The sequence below is a fragment of the Pithys albifrons genome, chromosome 4 (genome assembly GCF_047495875.1).
Source record: "Pithys albifrons albifrons isolate INPA30051 chromosome 4, PitAlb_v1, whole genome shotgun sequence".
NCBI classification, from domain to species: Eukaryota; Metazoa; Chordata; class Aves; order Passeriformes; family Thamnophilidae; genus Pithys; species Pithys albifrons.
Genome location: NC_092461.1, coordinates 53,994,012 through 54,010,094, shown reverse-complemented (window position 1 = coordinate 54,010,094; position 16,083 = coordinate 53,994,012). Strand labels below are relative to the sequence as shown.

At 44.5% G+C, this 16,083-nt stretch overlaps 1 protein-coding gene across 1 annotated transcript in view; it reads left to right on the top strand.

Moving 5' to 3' along the window:
• The first annotated feature begins 323 nt into the window (after window positions 1-323).
• Window positions 324-16,083, top strand: part of NECAB1 (N-terminal EF-hand calcium binding protein 1) — a 55,097-nt gene continuing 39,337 nt past the window's right edge. The window contains 1 exon segment of the mRNA XM_071554246.1: window positions 324-369. Coding sequence (XP_071410347.1) covers window positions 324-369 — 46 coding nt within the window.

The window sequence follows — 16,083 nt, the reverse complement described above, 5'->3', positions numbered from 1 at the left end:
AACGATGATGAAAACTGATGTTGTGGCCTGACAAAGACAGATTCAAGAACAAATTTTCTTTCATGGGGAGAAAGCAAGCATCGCCACTAGCACACTTCAAAGATGCAACAGGACGTGTGCACGGCAGGATGGCACAAACCCCTCCCGCACCCTCACGGGTGAACAGCAGCGACCGCCGACTCTTCTCCTGCCCCTCTTGGGGCGGTTTCCCACAGGCAGGTGGGGCGGGCGGAGCCCCATCCCCAGGGCCGGGGACTGGACCGCCCGCCCCCTGCCCATGGCCTGGTGGCGCTGCAGGTGGTGCCATCGGCTGTGGCGGGCGGATGGCGGCGGAGCGCGGAACGCAACTGCGCATCTTCCACGATGTGAGTACGCGGCACTCCTGGCATGAAATTCTCCTTGCACTCAAAGCAGCTGAGAGCGTCTGGGGAGGGGCCATACGTTTTCTTTTGGTTTGCCTTTTTTTCTTGTCTTTTTTTTCCTGGCCGCTCTTTTTTTTCCTACTTTTTTTTTTTTTTGAGCTGTTATTTCCTCTCTCGGTGAAAGGGGGTGAAGCACAGTGAGACTGTAGGAGGTCCTTCTGCTTTACTTTCCCATTCTTTTTCCATTTTCCCTTCCCCTTTAACTTCTGATGGTTGCACATTTGAGAAGAGCCGGTTAGTGGTTGTGGGTGCTTAGGAGAGGTTCTGAGTGAAAACAGTAACCTTTCAAAATATGTTGCTTGGAATTTTATTATTTTAATCTAGGGGTGTTGGGGCGGGGCCTTCTCACTAAAGAGTTTCTCACCCTGAAAAAGTTTTTTTCCCAGATTGTGCAGACTCCCTCCCATCCATTGGACCCTGTTGGACTTGAGGTGCCCAGAGTCGATGCGCAGAGAACTCTGAGTCCGTCAGCCCTTTGAGTGAGGTGCCCCATTGTTCTTCTGGCCATCTGATCCCTCAGGGGTGCTGTGCTAGACCATCACCAAGGGCTCAGCATCTCATGCGGTGCAGCTGTTTTTTTGCCTAAACTTGCCCAGCACATAACCTTTCATTGGTGCAAGGCAAGTCCTGATAAACGGCAAACTCTCATCCAAAGATCTCCACGGTATTCCCAGACCTTGATGAGACCTGCAAATCTTCAGACCAACTCTACTGCCCACTCTGATCTACCTCAGACCAGCTCCTGTATTGGGGTTACTGCACAGTATCAGCTGGAAATTACATGCTCTGTATTAAAGGACCCTTCTCTAGACCCTTTATCTTCAATGTCCCCAACCTTTTTCCCCAAGTATTTCAAGCAGCCATTATCTGCAGATCTCCTGATATCTCTAGCCTCAATGAGAAATCATTTAAATTAGACTCTATGTTGACTTTTGTTATTTGAATTCAAGTGTACAATGAAAATGCAGCTTTTTTGTGTTAGAGATACCACGTGTAAGAGAAACAGGCAGACATCACAAAGACAGAAGAGAAATCTATGTTGCCAGGAAAGAGTTCAAGAACATTAGATGGAGCCAACTCCCCAGTTTAACTCAGCACACTAGGTTAGGAAACTGCACATGGTCAGAATATCTGATAAACTGGAAACTTTTGATTTTAACAAAGTAAAAAAAAAAGTTATTGGTTTAATTTTCAGCGTTTCTTAAACCAGTATCACATTCATATTTATAGGAAAGCAGATGTCTTTCACAGAATTATGAAGAGGACAGCGGGGGGCTGCTGCTGCTGTGATTCTGCTCTTACGTCTAGAGGAAATATTTAAATTAAACCTGAGTTTCTGCCTGCTTCTAAACAGGGACTGGGCTCCTGTAACATTACACTCATATAATAGATATTTTAGATATTTGGGGGCATGTAGCTATGTGATTATCTGTCAGTGAAGTACTTCCACCTGTACAAACAACTTTAAATTAGTCCCGACAGCAAGAGACTGGCTATAAGGCTGCACAGAAAGGACAGGCACTGAGGTCCTGGTCCCACTGGGGCATGGAATCATGAAATGGCTTGGGATGGAAAGGAGCTTAAAGATTATCTAGTTTCAAACCCCATGCCATGTGCAGGGACACCTTCCACTAGATCAGGTTTCTCAGAGACCCATCCAACTTGGCCTTGAAAACTTCCAGGGATGGGGCAGCCACCTCCTCTCTGGGTAACCTGTTCCTGTGCCCTCACAGTAAAGATTTTTTTCCCAATCTCTGAAGCTGGTATGGCTGTAATGCCTGGGTGGCTCTGTATGGGCCCATGACACATGTCGCTTGGTCATCTATGTATGCTGCAGGTATTAATCCCCTCACTGAAGCACGCCATGCTCCTTCCCATCAGACATGCTTGTGCCCATGCCCATAGCAGGCAGCTCTGCCCAGGAACAAGCAAAAATCCACCCAAACCTGCCAGAAACCTAGGACTGTATTTTACCTGATAAGGACTGTAGAAAGAGGTTTTATTTTATTCTAATGATGCTTTTACTGATCTTTCCTTTGCTCTGCATTTAGTCTTTATTTCTCATTGGGACAGAATTTCCAGTTTAAGATTAAAATTTAAAACCCTTCAAGAGCTCAATCTTCAACTGAAAATTGAGTGTATGATTTATTTGGATGTATACAGAGGACAAATATCATCCTACTAAGTAAATTAATTTACGTGCTGTAAACTTGATCCAATGCAAAGTTCAGCTTACAGACTATCTGTGAAGTCCTGGATGTGGGTCACAACTTTGTTAGTTCCCCACCAACCCCACCCTGCAGAACACAGTCATAAAGATGCTTCAACAGAGCCTGGCACCTGGATCCTGGGGTTTCTTGTTTGGTTTCACCTCTAGGAGCTGAGAGTTACAGCCTGTGATGGAGAAGCCCTTAATTACTACTCGCAGTTTATGAAATAAGAGAACGTAATCATTGCTGTCAGCTCTCAAAAATGTATATGCCCATTTTGAAACACTTTACTGATATTCATAGCAGCAATAGAAACTATATTTGGAGTATTTGCTTTCTTCCCTTGCCTACATTTGTTACAGTGTTGCCCAGACAACTCCCTGTTGCGGTTCAGGCTGAAATAGTGATGGGGATTACATTCAGAAATGTTGCAGGGTGACAACGGATGGCAGTTGCTCATATCTGAAGTGTCAAGTGGAGATCCCCACCACAGCAAAATCACCTCATCTGGAGAGCAGGGATCAAAGAAACTGAAGGAGACTCCTCTGTCAGTTCCATTCCTCATCCCTGATCCCTTCTTCCAAGTGTGTTCTTCCAAGTGGTGGTTCCTCCAATGGGACTCCAGCAGGGACAGTTGACATGACAGCATGTCACCAGCAGTAAAACAGGGAAAGTGCCCCTGCATATAGTCCCAGATGGGCTGGTGCTGTGTCCCCCTGCCAGTGGCAGGGCTGGTCCTGGAAGGCTCTGCCACCTCTCTTTGTGGGGTAACTTCTCAGACTCTGCATGAGGAGTTACAGAATCTCACACAAGTATTTAAGTAGCTTCTCCATCAAGTGTCATTTACAGTGGGAAGAAAAGGCAGACCTGCACAAGAGGGCAAGCTGGGGTCATATACGTTTTTTGTGGCAGATGTGTTGCAGGGAAGGATCTACAGCAAGCACCCTGTGCTATCCTTGGCTTCATAGCTTATAAACCTATATGCTTTCCCTCTCCCCCTTTCTTCTGTATCAGGGTCCTACTTTCTATCAAAGCAATCCTCAAATTTTGTCCCACACATCTGATGTTGCTGCCTCCAACACCCTGTCTGATTCCTTCATGGCACCCAGCTTATCCCTTTGCTTCCTTCACCTCCACAAACCATGAGTCTTTCTCACTGTCTCAGATACTCAGTGCATCCTCCCAGCTATCATCCTTGCTTTGCTTCTTTAAACCACTTATCTCACCCTGAATCCAGGATCATTGTAGCTATACGGTATCAGGTTGTGTGCCTGAATATCATCCTAATAATCCATCAAAAAACTAGAAATTAAGGTGGTTCTTGTTATGTCTTGGTGTTTAGTGCACACAACATAGGAGGAGTTAAATAAAGCAATATGCTGAGGGAAGGATGGAGACACACTAAGAACTTTACAATTTTATGCATGTGAAAACGTGATGTAGAGCTTAAATTGTAAATGCACACTAAATGCAACATTGTTTGCTATTAACTCATGCCAAAAAAAGTGACTCTGTTCTTTTTGTTTAGATATTAAGAAGAGCAGACAAGAATGGTAAGACTGGTCATGTTTCTTCCTCTCCTCCTTTGGAAATAAGAATCCATTGTTGATTCACCATTTTAAGCCATGCTTTTAACATCTTAACAGGAAAGCCAGCCATCCCGCATATCATTTTATGCTTTTTATAGGTTCAATGCCATGCATTATGTTGTGCACTGATTTTCCCTGCAGGTTCCTCAAGGGCTCATTATGTGCTTTCACATTTTGGTGTGTGCATGTTTGTTGTACTTTGGGTGCATGTGGGTGTTTTCTTAGTAACACTGACACAAACAGGTTTAAAATACTTGTTAGTAGCTCCATCTTACTCCTTTTTTAAAAACACCATAGGCTGTATCCAGAAATCAGACTTGTTTCCTACATTTTGCAGTTATGTATTTTTTTGACATGTCAATAGACAAAATAAATCCAACTCACATGTTTGTAACACAGAAGTCCTGAGATTTTTTTTAGTGAGAGAAACATTCAACAGTGTTCAACTCACTGCTCAGACTTTAAACCTTTTTAAGTCCTAGGTTTAGAATCACAGAATCATAGAATCGATTGGGTTGGAAAAGACCTCCAAGATCATCGAGTCCAACCCTTGGTCCAACTCTAGTCCATTTACTAGGTCATGGCACCCAGCATCACGTCCAATCTGTGTTTAAAAATCTCTAGGGATGGTGAATCCACCACCTCTCCGGGCAGCCCATTCCAATGCCTGATTACTCTCTCTGGAAAGAATTTTTTTCTGATCTCCAACTTAAATTTCCCCTGGCAGAGCTTAAGCCCGTGCCCCCTTGTCCTATTGCTGAGTGCCTGGGAGAAGAGACCAGCCCCCACCTGGCTATAACTTCCCTTCAGGTAGTTATAGACAGTGATGAGGTCACCTCTGAGCCTCCTCTTCTCCAGGCTAAACAACCCCAGTTCCCTCAGCCTCTCCCCATAGGACTTATGCTCCAGTCCCTTCACCAGCCTTGTTGCTTTTCTCTGGACCCGCTCCAGCACCTCAATATCCTTTCTGAACTGAGGGGCCCAGAACTGAACACAGTACTCAAGGTGTGGCCTCACCAATGCAGAGTACAGGGGAAGGATCACTTCCCTGGTCCTGCTGGTCACGCTATTTTTGATACAGGACAGGATCCCATTGGCCTTCTTGGCCACCTGGGCACCCTGTTGACTCACGTTGAGCTTCCTGTCAATTAGTACTCCAAGGTCCCTTTCTGCCTGGCTGCTCTCCAGCCACTCTGTGCCCAGCCTGTAGCGCTGCATGGGGTTGTTGTGGCCAAAGTGCGGGACCCGGCACTTGGCCTTATTGAACTTCATCCCACTGGAATCAGCCCATCTCTCAAGACTATCCAGATCCCTCTGCAGAGCCCTCCTGCCTTCCAGCAGATCGACACTCCCTCCCAACTTGGTGTCATCTGCAAATTTGCTGATGATGGACTCAATCCCCTCATCTAAATCATCAATAAAGATGTTAAACAGGACTGGACCCAATACAGACCCCTGGGGAATACCACTGGTGACCGGCCGCCAGCTGGATGCAGCTCCGTTCACCAGCACTCTCTGGGCCCGACCCTCCAGCCAGCTCCTAATCCAGGAGAGGGTACACTTGTCCAGGCCATGGGCTACCAGCTTTTCCAGGAGTATATTATGGGAGACAGTGTCAAAGGCCTTGCTGAAGTCCAGATAGACCACATCCACAGCCTTCCCCTCATCCACCAGGTGGGTCACCTGATCGTAGAAAGAGATCAGGTTGGTGAGACAGGACCTGCCCCTCCTAAACCCATGCTGGCTGGGTCTAATCCCTTGTCCACCCTGAAGGTGCTGTGTGATTGCACTCAGGATGAACTGCTCCATAACCCTGCCAGGCACGGAGGTCAGGCTGACAGGCCTGTAGTTGCCAGGGTCCTGCTTGCAGCCCTTTTTGTGGATTGGGGTGACATTCGCCAACCTCCAATCATCTGGGACCTCCCCAGAGAGCCAGGACTGTTGGAAGATGATGGAGAGCGGTTTGGCAAGCTCTTCTGCCAGCTCCTTCATCACCCTGGGATGGATCCCGTCTGGTCCCATAGACTTGTTAGGATCCAGCTGGCTCAGTAAGTCGGTCACTATTTCCTCCTGGAATACAGGAGGGGTACTCAGCTCCCTCTCCCTGTCCACCAGCTCCAGAGGCCAGTTGTCTTGAGGGCCACCTGTCTTACTGGTGAAAACTGAGGCAAAGTAGGTGTTAAGTACCTCAGCCTTCTCCTCATCTTCCTTAACTATATTTCCCTCCAAGTCCAACAGAGAATGGAGGTTTTCCTTGCCCCTCCTTTTGTTATTAATGTATTTATAAAAGGACTTTTTGTTATCCCTAACTGAAATAGCCAAATTTACTTCAAATTCCACTTTTCTTTCCCTAATTTTTTTCCTGCATGACCTAGCTCTATCTGTAAATTCTTCGTAAGTAGCCAGCCCTTTTTTCCATAGTCTGTAAACTTTCTTTTTATCCCTGATTTCTTGCAGAATCTCCCTATTTAACCAAGCTGGCCGTCTTCCCCTCCGGCTGGCCTTTCGGCACACTGGGACAGCCTGTTGCTGTACATTCAAAATCTCCCTCTTAAAACATGTCCATCCCTCCTGGACCTCCTTGCCTTTAAGGGTTGTTTCCCAGGGTATTCTCTGAATCAGTTCTTTGAATAGGCCAAAATCTGCTCTCCGGAAGTCCAAGGTAGAGGTTTTAATGGTGGCTCTCCTTACATCCCTGAGGACTGAAAATTCTATTATTTCATGGTCGCTATGCCCCAGGCGGCCTCCAACCACTACATCATCTACCAGCCCCTCTCTGTTTGTAAACAGTAGGTCTAGCAGGGCCTTCCCCCTGGTAGGCTCATTTACCAGTTGATGAAGGAAATTGTCCTCTATACACTCCAGGAACCTCCTTGACTGCCTCTTCTCTGCAGTACGAAGCTCCCAGCAGATATCTGGCAGGTTAAAGTCACCCACAAGAACAAGGGCTCGAGATTTTGAGACATCTGCTAGCTGTTTGTAGAATAATTCATCCCCTTCATCATCCTGGTTGGGCGGTCTGTAACAGACTCCCACAAGGGTGTCAGCCTTGTTGGTCTTGCCCCTGATTCTGGCCCACAGGCACTCAACCTTGTCACTGCTGACCTCAACTTCAACAGAGTCAAGAGACTCTCTAACATATAAAGCCACCCCTCCACCTCTCCTTCCCTGCCTGTCTTTTCTGAAGAGCTTGTAGCCCCCCATAGCAGCACTCCAGTCATGTGATTCATCCCACCACATTTCTGTGACAGCAACTATGTCATAGTTTTCCTGCTGCACTATGGCTTCCAGCTCCTCTTGTTTGTTTCCCATACTGCGTGCATTGGTGTACATGCACTTCAGCTGGGCCATTGATTTCATTCTCAACTCGGGCTCTATGCCCTTAGGCCTATCTCTGGAGAGCCCAGTTGCCATCCCTTCCCCCTTCAAACCTAGTTTAAAGCCCTCCTGACAAACCCTGCCAACTTATGAGCTACAGTTCTTTTGCCCTTCCTAGATAAATGAAGCCCATCTGCTTTGACGAGACTGGGCAACACAGAGTTTGCACCACGATCAAAAAACCCAAAATTTTCTCGATAGCACCATCCCCTAAGCCACCTATTGGTAAGCTGGGCTTTCCTAAACCTCTCCTCATTCATCCCAGCTAGCACAGGAACTGAGGCAATTACTACCTGTGCTCCTGTCCCCTGAAGAGATCGGGTCAGTGCCTTGAAATCTTTTTTAATTACTCTGGTACTCCTTTTATTAATGTCATCACTTCCAACCTGGACAACCAACAGTGGGTAATAGTCTGCGGGTTGGATAAGTTTAGGAAGTCTTTTGGTAATATCCCTCACCCTGGCCCCAGGAAGGCAGCAAACTTCCCTGTGGGACGGGTCTGGCCGACATAGTTTAAACCTGACAAGTAATTCTCAGTCAATCCTGAGAAAATAAATATTGTGTACATTCAATAAAGAGAAGGCAAATAGCTACCATTGAGTAACTTACAAGGTAAAACTGTTTAACAGTAAAGGGCTACTGTACACTTTAATGGTATAACTGAACCTGTTGAATAACCATTTATTGTTGCTGAGAGAGATGTCCCACCTCCACAGCCCAGCTCTGGTTGCTATTCCTGCTCCAGTTCATGTGCAGCAAGTGGCACTTCCCTTCAGAGAGCTGAGGAACCACAGAATCCATCATTGCGACAGTGTTTTGGTAATGTTTTCTTTGTTACCTACCTCAGCCAGCTTGCCAGTGGCTTGCATGGGCAGTGATGGTGCAAGTTGAATGTCAGTATGAGGGCTACAATGGGGAGAAGAAGGACCTCCCCTTCAGCAGTGCCTTTCTGGCTTAGTTACCTGCCAGCCACAGCCAAGCTCTGCTGGCATCCCCCGCAGGCCTTGTCATGGCATTTGGAATGGATGTGTATGTGTCTGCCTGTGAAGACTGAGGAGACTCACAGCACACAATACAGAGCAGAGGTCATCATCCCCTTGGAGTCAAGAAGAGTCCCTATGGCTTTGTGTTCCTGCGCTGGATTTTAAGCTCATGCTCTCCCAGCCCTGGAGGGTTCACAGCACTTCAGTGGTCAGAAAAACTTCCAGTCCTCATTCATGCTTCCTCACAGCTCATTGCTTATCTCATTAGTTATACACTGCTATGAAAGTAAGGGAAACAGCTCACACAATCACTGACAAACTTGCTTGTTCTGGAACAACACAAAACTTTATCAGACCCAGAGACCCTGGTTGCTGTCATTCCTACCTGTATATGGATCCTTTACAACATATTGGCAGAAAAGGGGCTAAGTTCAGTCACTTTAGTTCTATTAATTTAAGTCCATGAACTTGAAATGGTTTCAGCCCTTAGGGCTGAATTGTATCTGTTCAACCATCAATTGCCAACGGGACTTCCACTTTGCAAATCACAGGCTTGTGCCACATTAGGAGGGAGATTTGTTTTCAAGCTGTGAAGTTAAGTACATTTTCAGAAAGGTTATTTGATATGTGAGCAATTATTGAACATGTTTACCCTGTTGCCAACACAGATTATTAGCTTTTGTTAATAACTGGGCTACTTACACTTTCAGTGTCACCTTTCTGTGCTATAAGAAACCAAGTATTAGCTTTCATTAATAAATGCATTACTCTTCATGATACGGCACTGTTTTCTCCCATACACTTTGAATAGAACTTTGTCTGCTGTATTCATTCTCTCTGTGAGATTAAAATACCCCCAGAAAAATTATCTTCAAAAACTTTACTAGATTTTTCTTGACTGCAAGATAAAAATATATCCAAAAAACTGGATCAAGTTGATTGATAAATAGGAGTATTGTAGGAGGTAGCCTTCTTACTATGAATTCAGGGACCATGGGACTTCAGGTAAGCCTTCCACAGCAAGGAAAGACAACTATTAGTGCAAAGACAATATAAAATAAGAGCTAAAAGCACCAAGAAATTCTGCTTTATTGCTGTTACTCAAAAATACTACAATGATTTATGACATCTGTGTTTAATCGAGAAAGTCCTTTAGCAAACAGTCATTCCTCTATGTGAAAGAAGTCACGAAAATGTGATGGCTTTTTTCTTTGTCAGCCTCAGTACATATGTAATTCAGTTACTCTTCTGTTTCTGGGAATGTCAGGTGTGCACAGCTTTCATGAGTGTATCAGCTTCATAAACTCTGCCTATAGTTCTTATTTCATGGCTGAGCAGCTCTGCTCTGTGAAGCAAATCCACACTCCCCTCCATAACTGAAAAGGTCACATGGTTTTCTTAGAGGGAGGAAAAGACATATGGAAGGATTTTTAAGGAATTTATGGTTCATAATATTGACAAAAGCAACAGAGAACCCTGAGGGAAAAAAGCAATTTCATAAAGGTAAGATGTTGCCCATTGACCTTTTTGGAAAGTAGAAGTTTCAGGTTGGCATGTCAAAATGAAATTTTGGTCAGGTTTACTTTATAAAACTCCATAAACTCAAAGAAAAGCAGGTGAGGTTTATACAAAAGTAATTTCAGCGAAAAGGAAAAATCTTTATTTATTTAATTTTTTCGCTGTTTAAAACAAAATGAAATTCATTAAATTCCTCTCAAAAAGTAAGACCTTATCACTAGCCTGCAAGGAATAGAGTGAAGAAACTTGGGGAACTGGAACTGCCAAATGCAGTCTTTCCTCATAAAAAAAAAATATTACCTCCCTTATCTCACAGGCAACAGTGGTTGCCTCACACCTGTGAATGTAGCAGCTGTATGTGTTTGTCTGCATGAGGTGTTTCTTAGTTTTTGTATGCTGGAGGGACATGGGGTTCCCCATTAGCCTTGCAGTGACTTGCAGTCAAGTGAAACCATATTAGTTGCTGGTAGAGGTCATGCAGGAGCCTCTCCTGGCTATGCAACTTTGACATGTGCCCAATTAGAAGAGCCTCTGCTATAATTCTCTCTTCTTAGCACAGGAATGTAATTTCAAATATAGACTGTGTTGCAGAAATCCAATGACAAACAGTCTGACTGTCAAAATGGATGGGGGAAAAATGGTTAATAATCTTGTGAGTTACTCTCGCAAGAGTAACAGTCATCCTTTAGCTGAGGTAAGGTGCCTCAATAGTGATGATTCAACACTGACCAAAGACAAGGAGCACTAGATAACAAAATAACTGGAGAACAGTGCCCTTCCTTTGCCTGCATCATGGTAGGGGTCATTTCCCATCCTCATGGGGAAGAAGATGGCTGCTTTTGCCTTTTAGCAGAGTCTTTATCATCTCCAGCTTTTTCTTGAGGGGAGCCTGGCTGCTGCAGATCTGTTCTCTTAGAAGGTGTAATGGTTTGACCCATGGCTTCCTCAGTAACCATTGTATCTAAGGAAGTTACAAGTATTCCACACGTGTCTTCCACGTAGCAGGGCAGGGAGTGGTGTTGTGGCTTCTTCCCAGTCCTTGGCTGAGGAGCTGGAGGGAGGTGGTGGAGGTCTGGTCCCTCCGGTCCCTGGTGTTTCTCCTGTCCTGGGTGAGATTGTTTCATTCTTGTTCCCTTTCCTTGAGGTTTTTAATTGTGTTTGTTTTGATTCATTCGGTTTCTTTGGGTTGGGTTGGTGTCTTCCCTATTTTCCGGCTAATCAATCCCCTTTTCTCCCTTCCCCTCTCCCCTGGGGGGTGGGATCCTATGTATTGTGTATACAGTGTGGTTTGTAAATGTTAGTAAATATAATTTATTCTTTTTATTCAGTTCAGTTTCTTTAGAGAGCGTTTCTTTTCAGGTTTTTTTTTTCCTTTTCTTTGCTGGGAAGGTTCTGGGAGGGGGAAGGGGGGCCAGTCCAGGGTTGGCAACAGCTAGGACAAACCTGCGACAGAAGGTGGAAACAAATTACCCTAAGCCCAATGCTGGCCAGCAGGCTTGCAGAGCTGTCGGCTGCTGAATGTATCCACCAGAACAGCAGCCACCCTTTATGGCATGAGTCCCCTCTTCTGCTCTGGAAACACATGCTCTGGCATTTAATACTCCACTCAGCACTTTTTAGTGTGGAAACATCCATCCAGTCAAACCTGGTGGGAGGAGGAAGTGACCCCCAGCCATATCCTCCAGGAGAAGAACCTCTCAGCTGTCCCTGTCTTGCACAAATTTAGAATTGTAATTTGATTATTTCCTTTATTACAAACAGCTCCTGCCCCCAGACACTTGGATCAGCTCCAAGCAGGAGCCCTAAAGAAGGCAATTCAATATGACAAGTTTAGAAAAGATGGTTTATATATAGATGCTGTCACTGATTTGCAAATACATGGCAGCTATTATGAAAAAGCACTATGTATAACCTGTATCTCAAACACCCTTAAAGATCCTAAGAAAATGATACTTGAAAACATCATAGGTAATATCTATAGAAGCCAACACTTTCAAAAAAACTGAAAAGCCTTACCTTAAGGAACACTGTAGACAGTTTGCTGCAGGCATTGAAGAATTTGGGGGAAAAAAAAAAAACAAAACACAACAACAACAAACAAAACAAAACAAAACAAAACAAAAAAACCCAACCTAAACTAAAGATTAAAGTTCCATAGATTTCCAAACCTGAATATCAAACAACCAGCAGACTAGCAACAAAATCTTATTAATGTCAGAACCAGTACATTTATGTTGGGTTTCATTTTTTTCTCTGACATTTCAAACAAGCACTCAGTGAAAGATATTTTCCTTCCTAAAAATATGTCTTTTATAATGTCTTTAAATTAGAATCTATAAAATGAAAAGTACAGTCAGATGAGACAAACCTTTGCATTCTTTCATATGTCTTCATTCAGTACCTTGATGTCCATGACACAGAGCAGGGACATCAGACTTTTAAACATAGAATTCTCAAATTTTATAAAATACGTGATAATACACATGGTATCAAAATCTTTGATTTTCTTTGATTGCAATGATCTGGAGATTTCAGCCCAACTCTAAACCCATGCAAACATTAGCCCATCAAAAAACTGTTGGTCATAAATACAGGATTCTTTAAAATTAGTGCAGTAGTATCATCCTATTTCTTCCTCCAATGACAGGGACCAAAAGGATGGATTCACAGATCATACACATGTGAGTGACCCAACAAGATTTCCACAGAATAACCAAAAAGCCACTGAATTGTACTTGTATGGTTATCAGGAGGAAATCTTGCAATGCTTACTCTAGAGTCAGTTTTGCAGAGATCAGAATAGGTGTTTTCATATTCATTATCTATTGACAGTGACCCATTGCAGGATAAACACTGAGTTTGCAGGTGAGTCTTCTACCAGCTGCATCTGCTCCTGCGTGTCTAGGTGAACTCGGGCAGGATGACAACTGCCTCACTACAGCAATCCCCAGACTGTGACTTCTCAGTGGCTCCAGCTTGTTTACCAGAGTGATAGTTTATGCCATCCCAGAGAGCTGAAGGAATATGCCTCTGAGAGACAGGGAAAGCAGGGAAAGGGATCTCTTGAAACTCCCCTAAAGTGAACTGTCAAAGTTGGTCTGGAGGCTCTCTGAAGATGGCCACTTAGTGGATTAACCTTTTTTCCAAGAAAAATTTTATAGTTACACCAAAGCAAGGAATGCCAAGTCCCTGATTTCATAATTGCATAATTTTTTTCCAAGGCCAGTATGTCCTAATCTGGGGCTATAACATCCTGGCATCTCATGAGGTCTTCAGCTAGGCCACAGACTGCCCCCAGCAGTGCTGCTCAATGGCTGCTGCAGCGGTGCACGGGCTCTGCCCCCCATCCAGACAGGTCACATCATGACAGGGTGACTCAAGCGCCTGTGCCTTTTCTTGAGAAAAACAGTAATATGCAGGAATCCCTTCAGGAGGCTCTATGCAGGGCCTGGTTTGAGTGATCCAAAGCGACCATGTTTGAGCAAAACATTTACTCTATGACTTTACAGAACATATATTCTGAACAGGAGCCAGAGGACAGAAATTCTCAGAACTGCAGCATCCCTGACTTAAGCTCCCAAGTGACTCAATTGATACTGGTAAAATGGATTAGGAAGGCAAAACCCTTGCAGCATACCCTCCATGAACTCTCACCACACTGCTGTTTGCTTCCTGACCATCTGTATCCACTGCAGATATCACCCTGATCCATTTTCAGAGCACAGGCTCCTCTGGTCGTGGGGTTCCCCATCTCACCTCCCTGGGTCCTTCAAGTGTTGTAAGGCTGGACTCTGTGCTACAGCTTCCAAAAAATTATTGCTTTAGAGACAATCTAAACCCTCTCCCTGTTGGCCTAGTCCCCTTGGAATCACTTGTTTACTTATAATAACCTTTTCCAGCATAACAGCTGGAATAATGGCTGAAGCTCCTTATTTCTGATTCTATCAACATACAGATTCAATGAAAGCTTAGTGCATTTGCCTGGACTCTTTAAAGCTTCAGCCTATGTCTGCACTTCCTCTGATGCAACCTTTGTGACTGGGACCTAATGGATATTATTAGCATGCTTGCTTTGGCACACTGAAACTTGTTGTTTTCACAGGTCTTTCTTGGTCGGATTCCAGCCTATGTGCCATATGCCAATAAATTAGGTGGTTTTCATCTTTTTGCATGTGGTTCATCTATGTCTGTTGTCATGTGTTCCCCCTCACTACTTCATTCTCTCTGTGTATATGGCAATATCTTGAAGCACACAAGTGATCTGATCCAAATCTTTTACAGCAGGTGTGGACTGTCAGTTCGTTACAAAAAGACAGGCCCCACAGCAGATCCCCAGGAGCAGGTGAGCTGAGAGAAGGACCCATTTCCTAGTCCCTGTTGCACCTTGGTTAATAAATACTTTCTGACATGAGGGATTTTTTTATTTATTCAGTTCACTTATTGTTATCTCTTCTTCCTTTGCTACTTGTTGGCCTACAAGGCCAAAGATCTGTGCTCATAGAGCCCCTGACCCTAAACAACCTGGCTACCCTGGGAGTGTGCATGTAGGCAGCCTGGAGACAGACTGGGAACCGTGTGGTTGGGCCAGGGCAATGCTGTGGGTTCTACTTTCCAAATCCCCTCCTTTCAAGGTGAACCCCAGAATGAATTTTAGGCCAGTGTGACTTTCCCCTCTGACTGCCTTAAACTCTTCCATGTGGCTCTTTCAGCTGCCATAAGCCTTAGGGCTGCTATTCAGCCGTGCAAACACAATCTGATGTGATTCCTGCTATGAAAAGGCTGCTCTGGTGGTCTTCCATGGAGTTCACAGGCATGTTTAACTGCTGGGAAAGGCTCACAGTCCTAACAGGAAGCCCAAAATAGGGGGCAGTGGAAGTGGTTTTGTTGCCCTCTAGCATTTGCTGGCATCTCTGCTAGACATCCTTCTTTTCTACGTCACCGTAACTTCCTTGCTGGCTGTAGTCTCACCATTTGCCATCATCTTTGTACATGTAGACTCCAAATACATGTGTTCATGATTCACTTGATATCTTTTGACTCACTGAATCCACCTTTCAGCTCCAAGGGATGTGTGTGGCTTTCCTCCATCAGATATGCTGTTCTCTGTTGAAGTGATAAGCTATCCTATATGTGCCCTGAAGATTAACAGTGTTTATGGAGTGGACTGGCTGGGGAATATCACTTGGGCCTGCTTTATACAAAACACCTATCTACTTAATAAAGAGCTGAATTTTACTAAGATAAATGTAAGAATGCAGTTGTAACCTAAAGGAAGGCTCCTCTAAACCACCCACTGTGCAACTGTATTTCTAAACTTGCAAGTGCTACATGGGGAAATTAATTTTATTGTTTATATTTTTGTCTGCCAGTTGGGAGCATTTTGGCTTCAAGGAGCTTGGATGACTGTGCCAGTTGTTGAAGAAACACTGTTTTTGAAAGATGTCAGAGAAGACAGACAAACAATCAAGCCTTGCAGAACAGCTTCTTTGAGACAACATTGCCAAGGCAAATGCTGCAGAAGGTTGATTTCTCTGAGGGATGCATAGCTTCAGAGAAGTTTGCCTTTCATGAGTCATCCTTCCCCTATTGCTTTGACAGTGGCAAGGATTAAAGCATCTATAATAGAGGTTTCTGCTCAACTGCTCTGAAGCACTTAAATCAGGCAGTATTTATCTGAATGCAGTGAGGTGTGCCCCGGGGGGAGGTGCTGAGGACACGTATCACAGACTTAAAAATAAAAGCAATTCTTGACTATTGGGGAAAAAAACCCCAAACCTGGCTAGGCAAATGTGTCTTCAATTTAACAACACAGGGAGCACTTGTTAGGCTTTGGGTCCAAGCTTCATCTGAGCACTAATGAAGCACAGGACTGGCCCAGGCCACCAGTGGCTGAGTCCCCAGCTGCACTAGCAAAACAGATACACTCATAAAAAATCAGAAAAATTCCCTGGATAATCAGAGATTTTTTTAGTTAATGTAACTG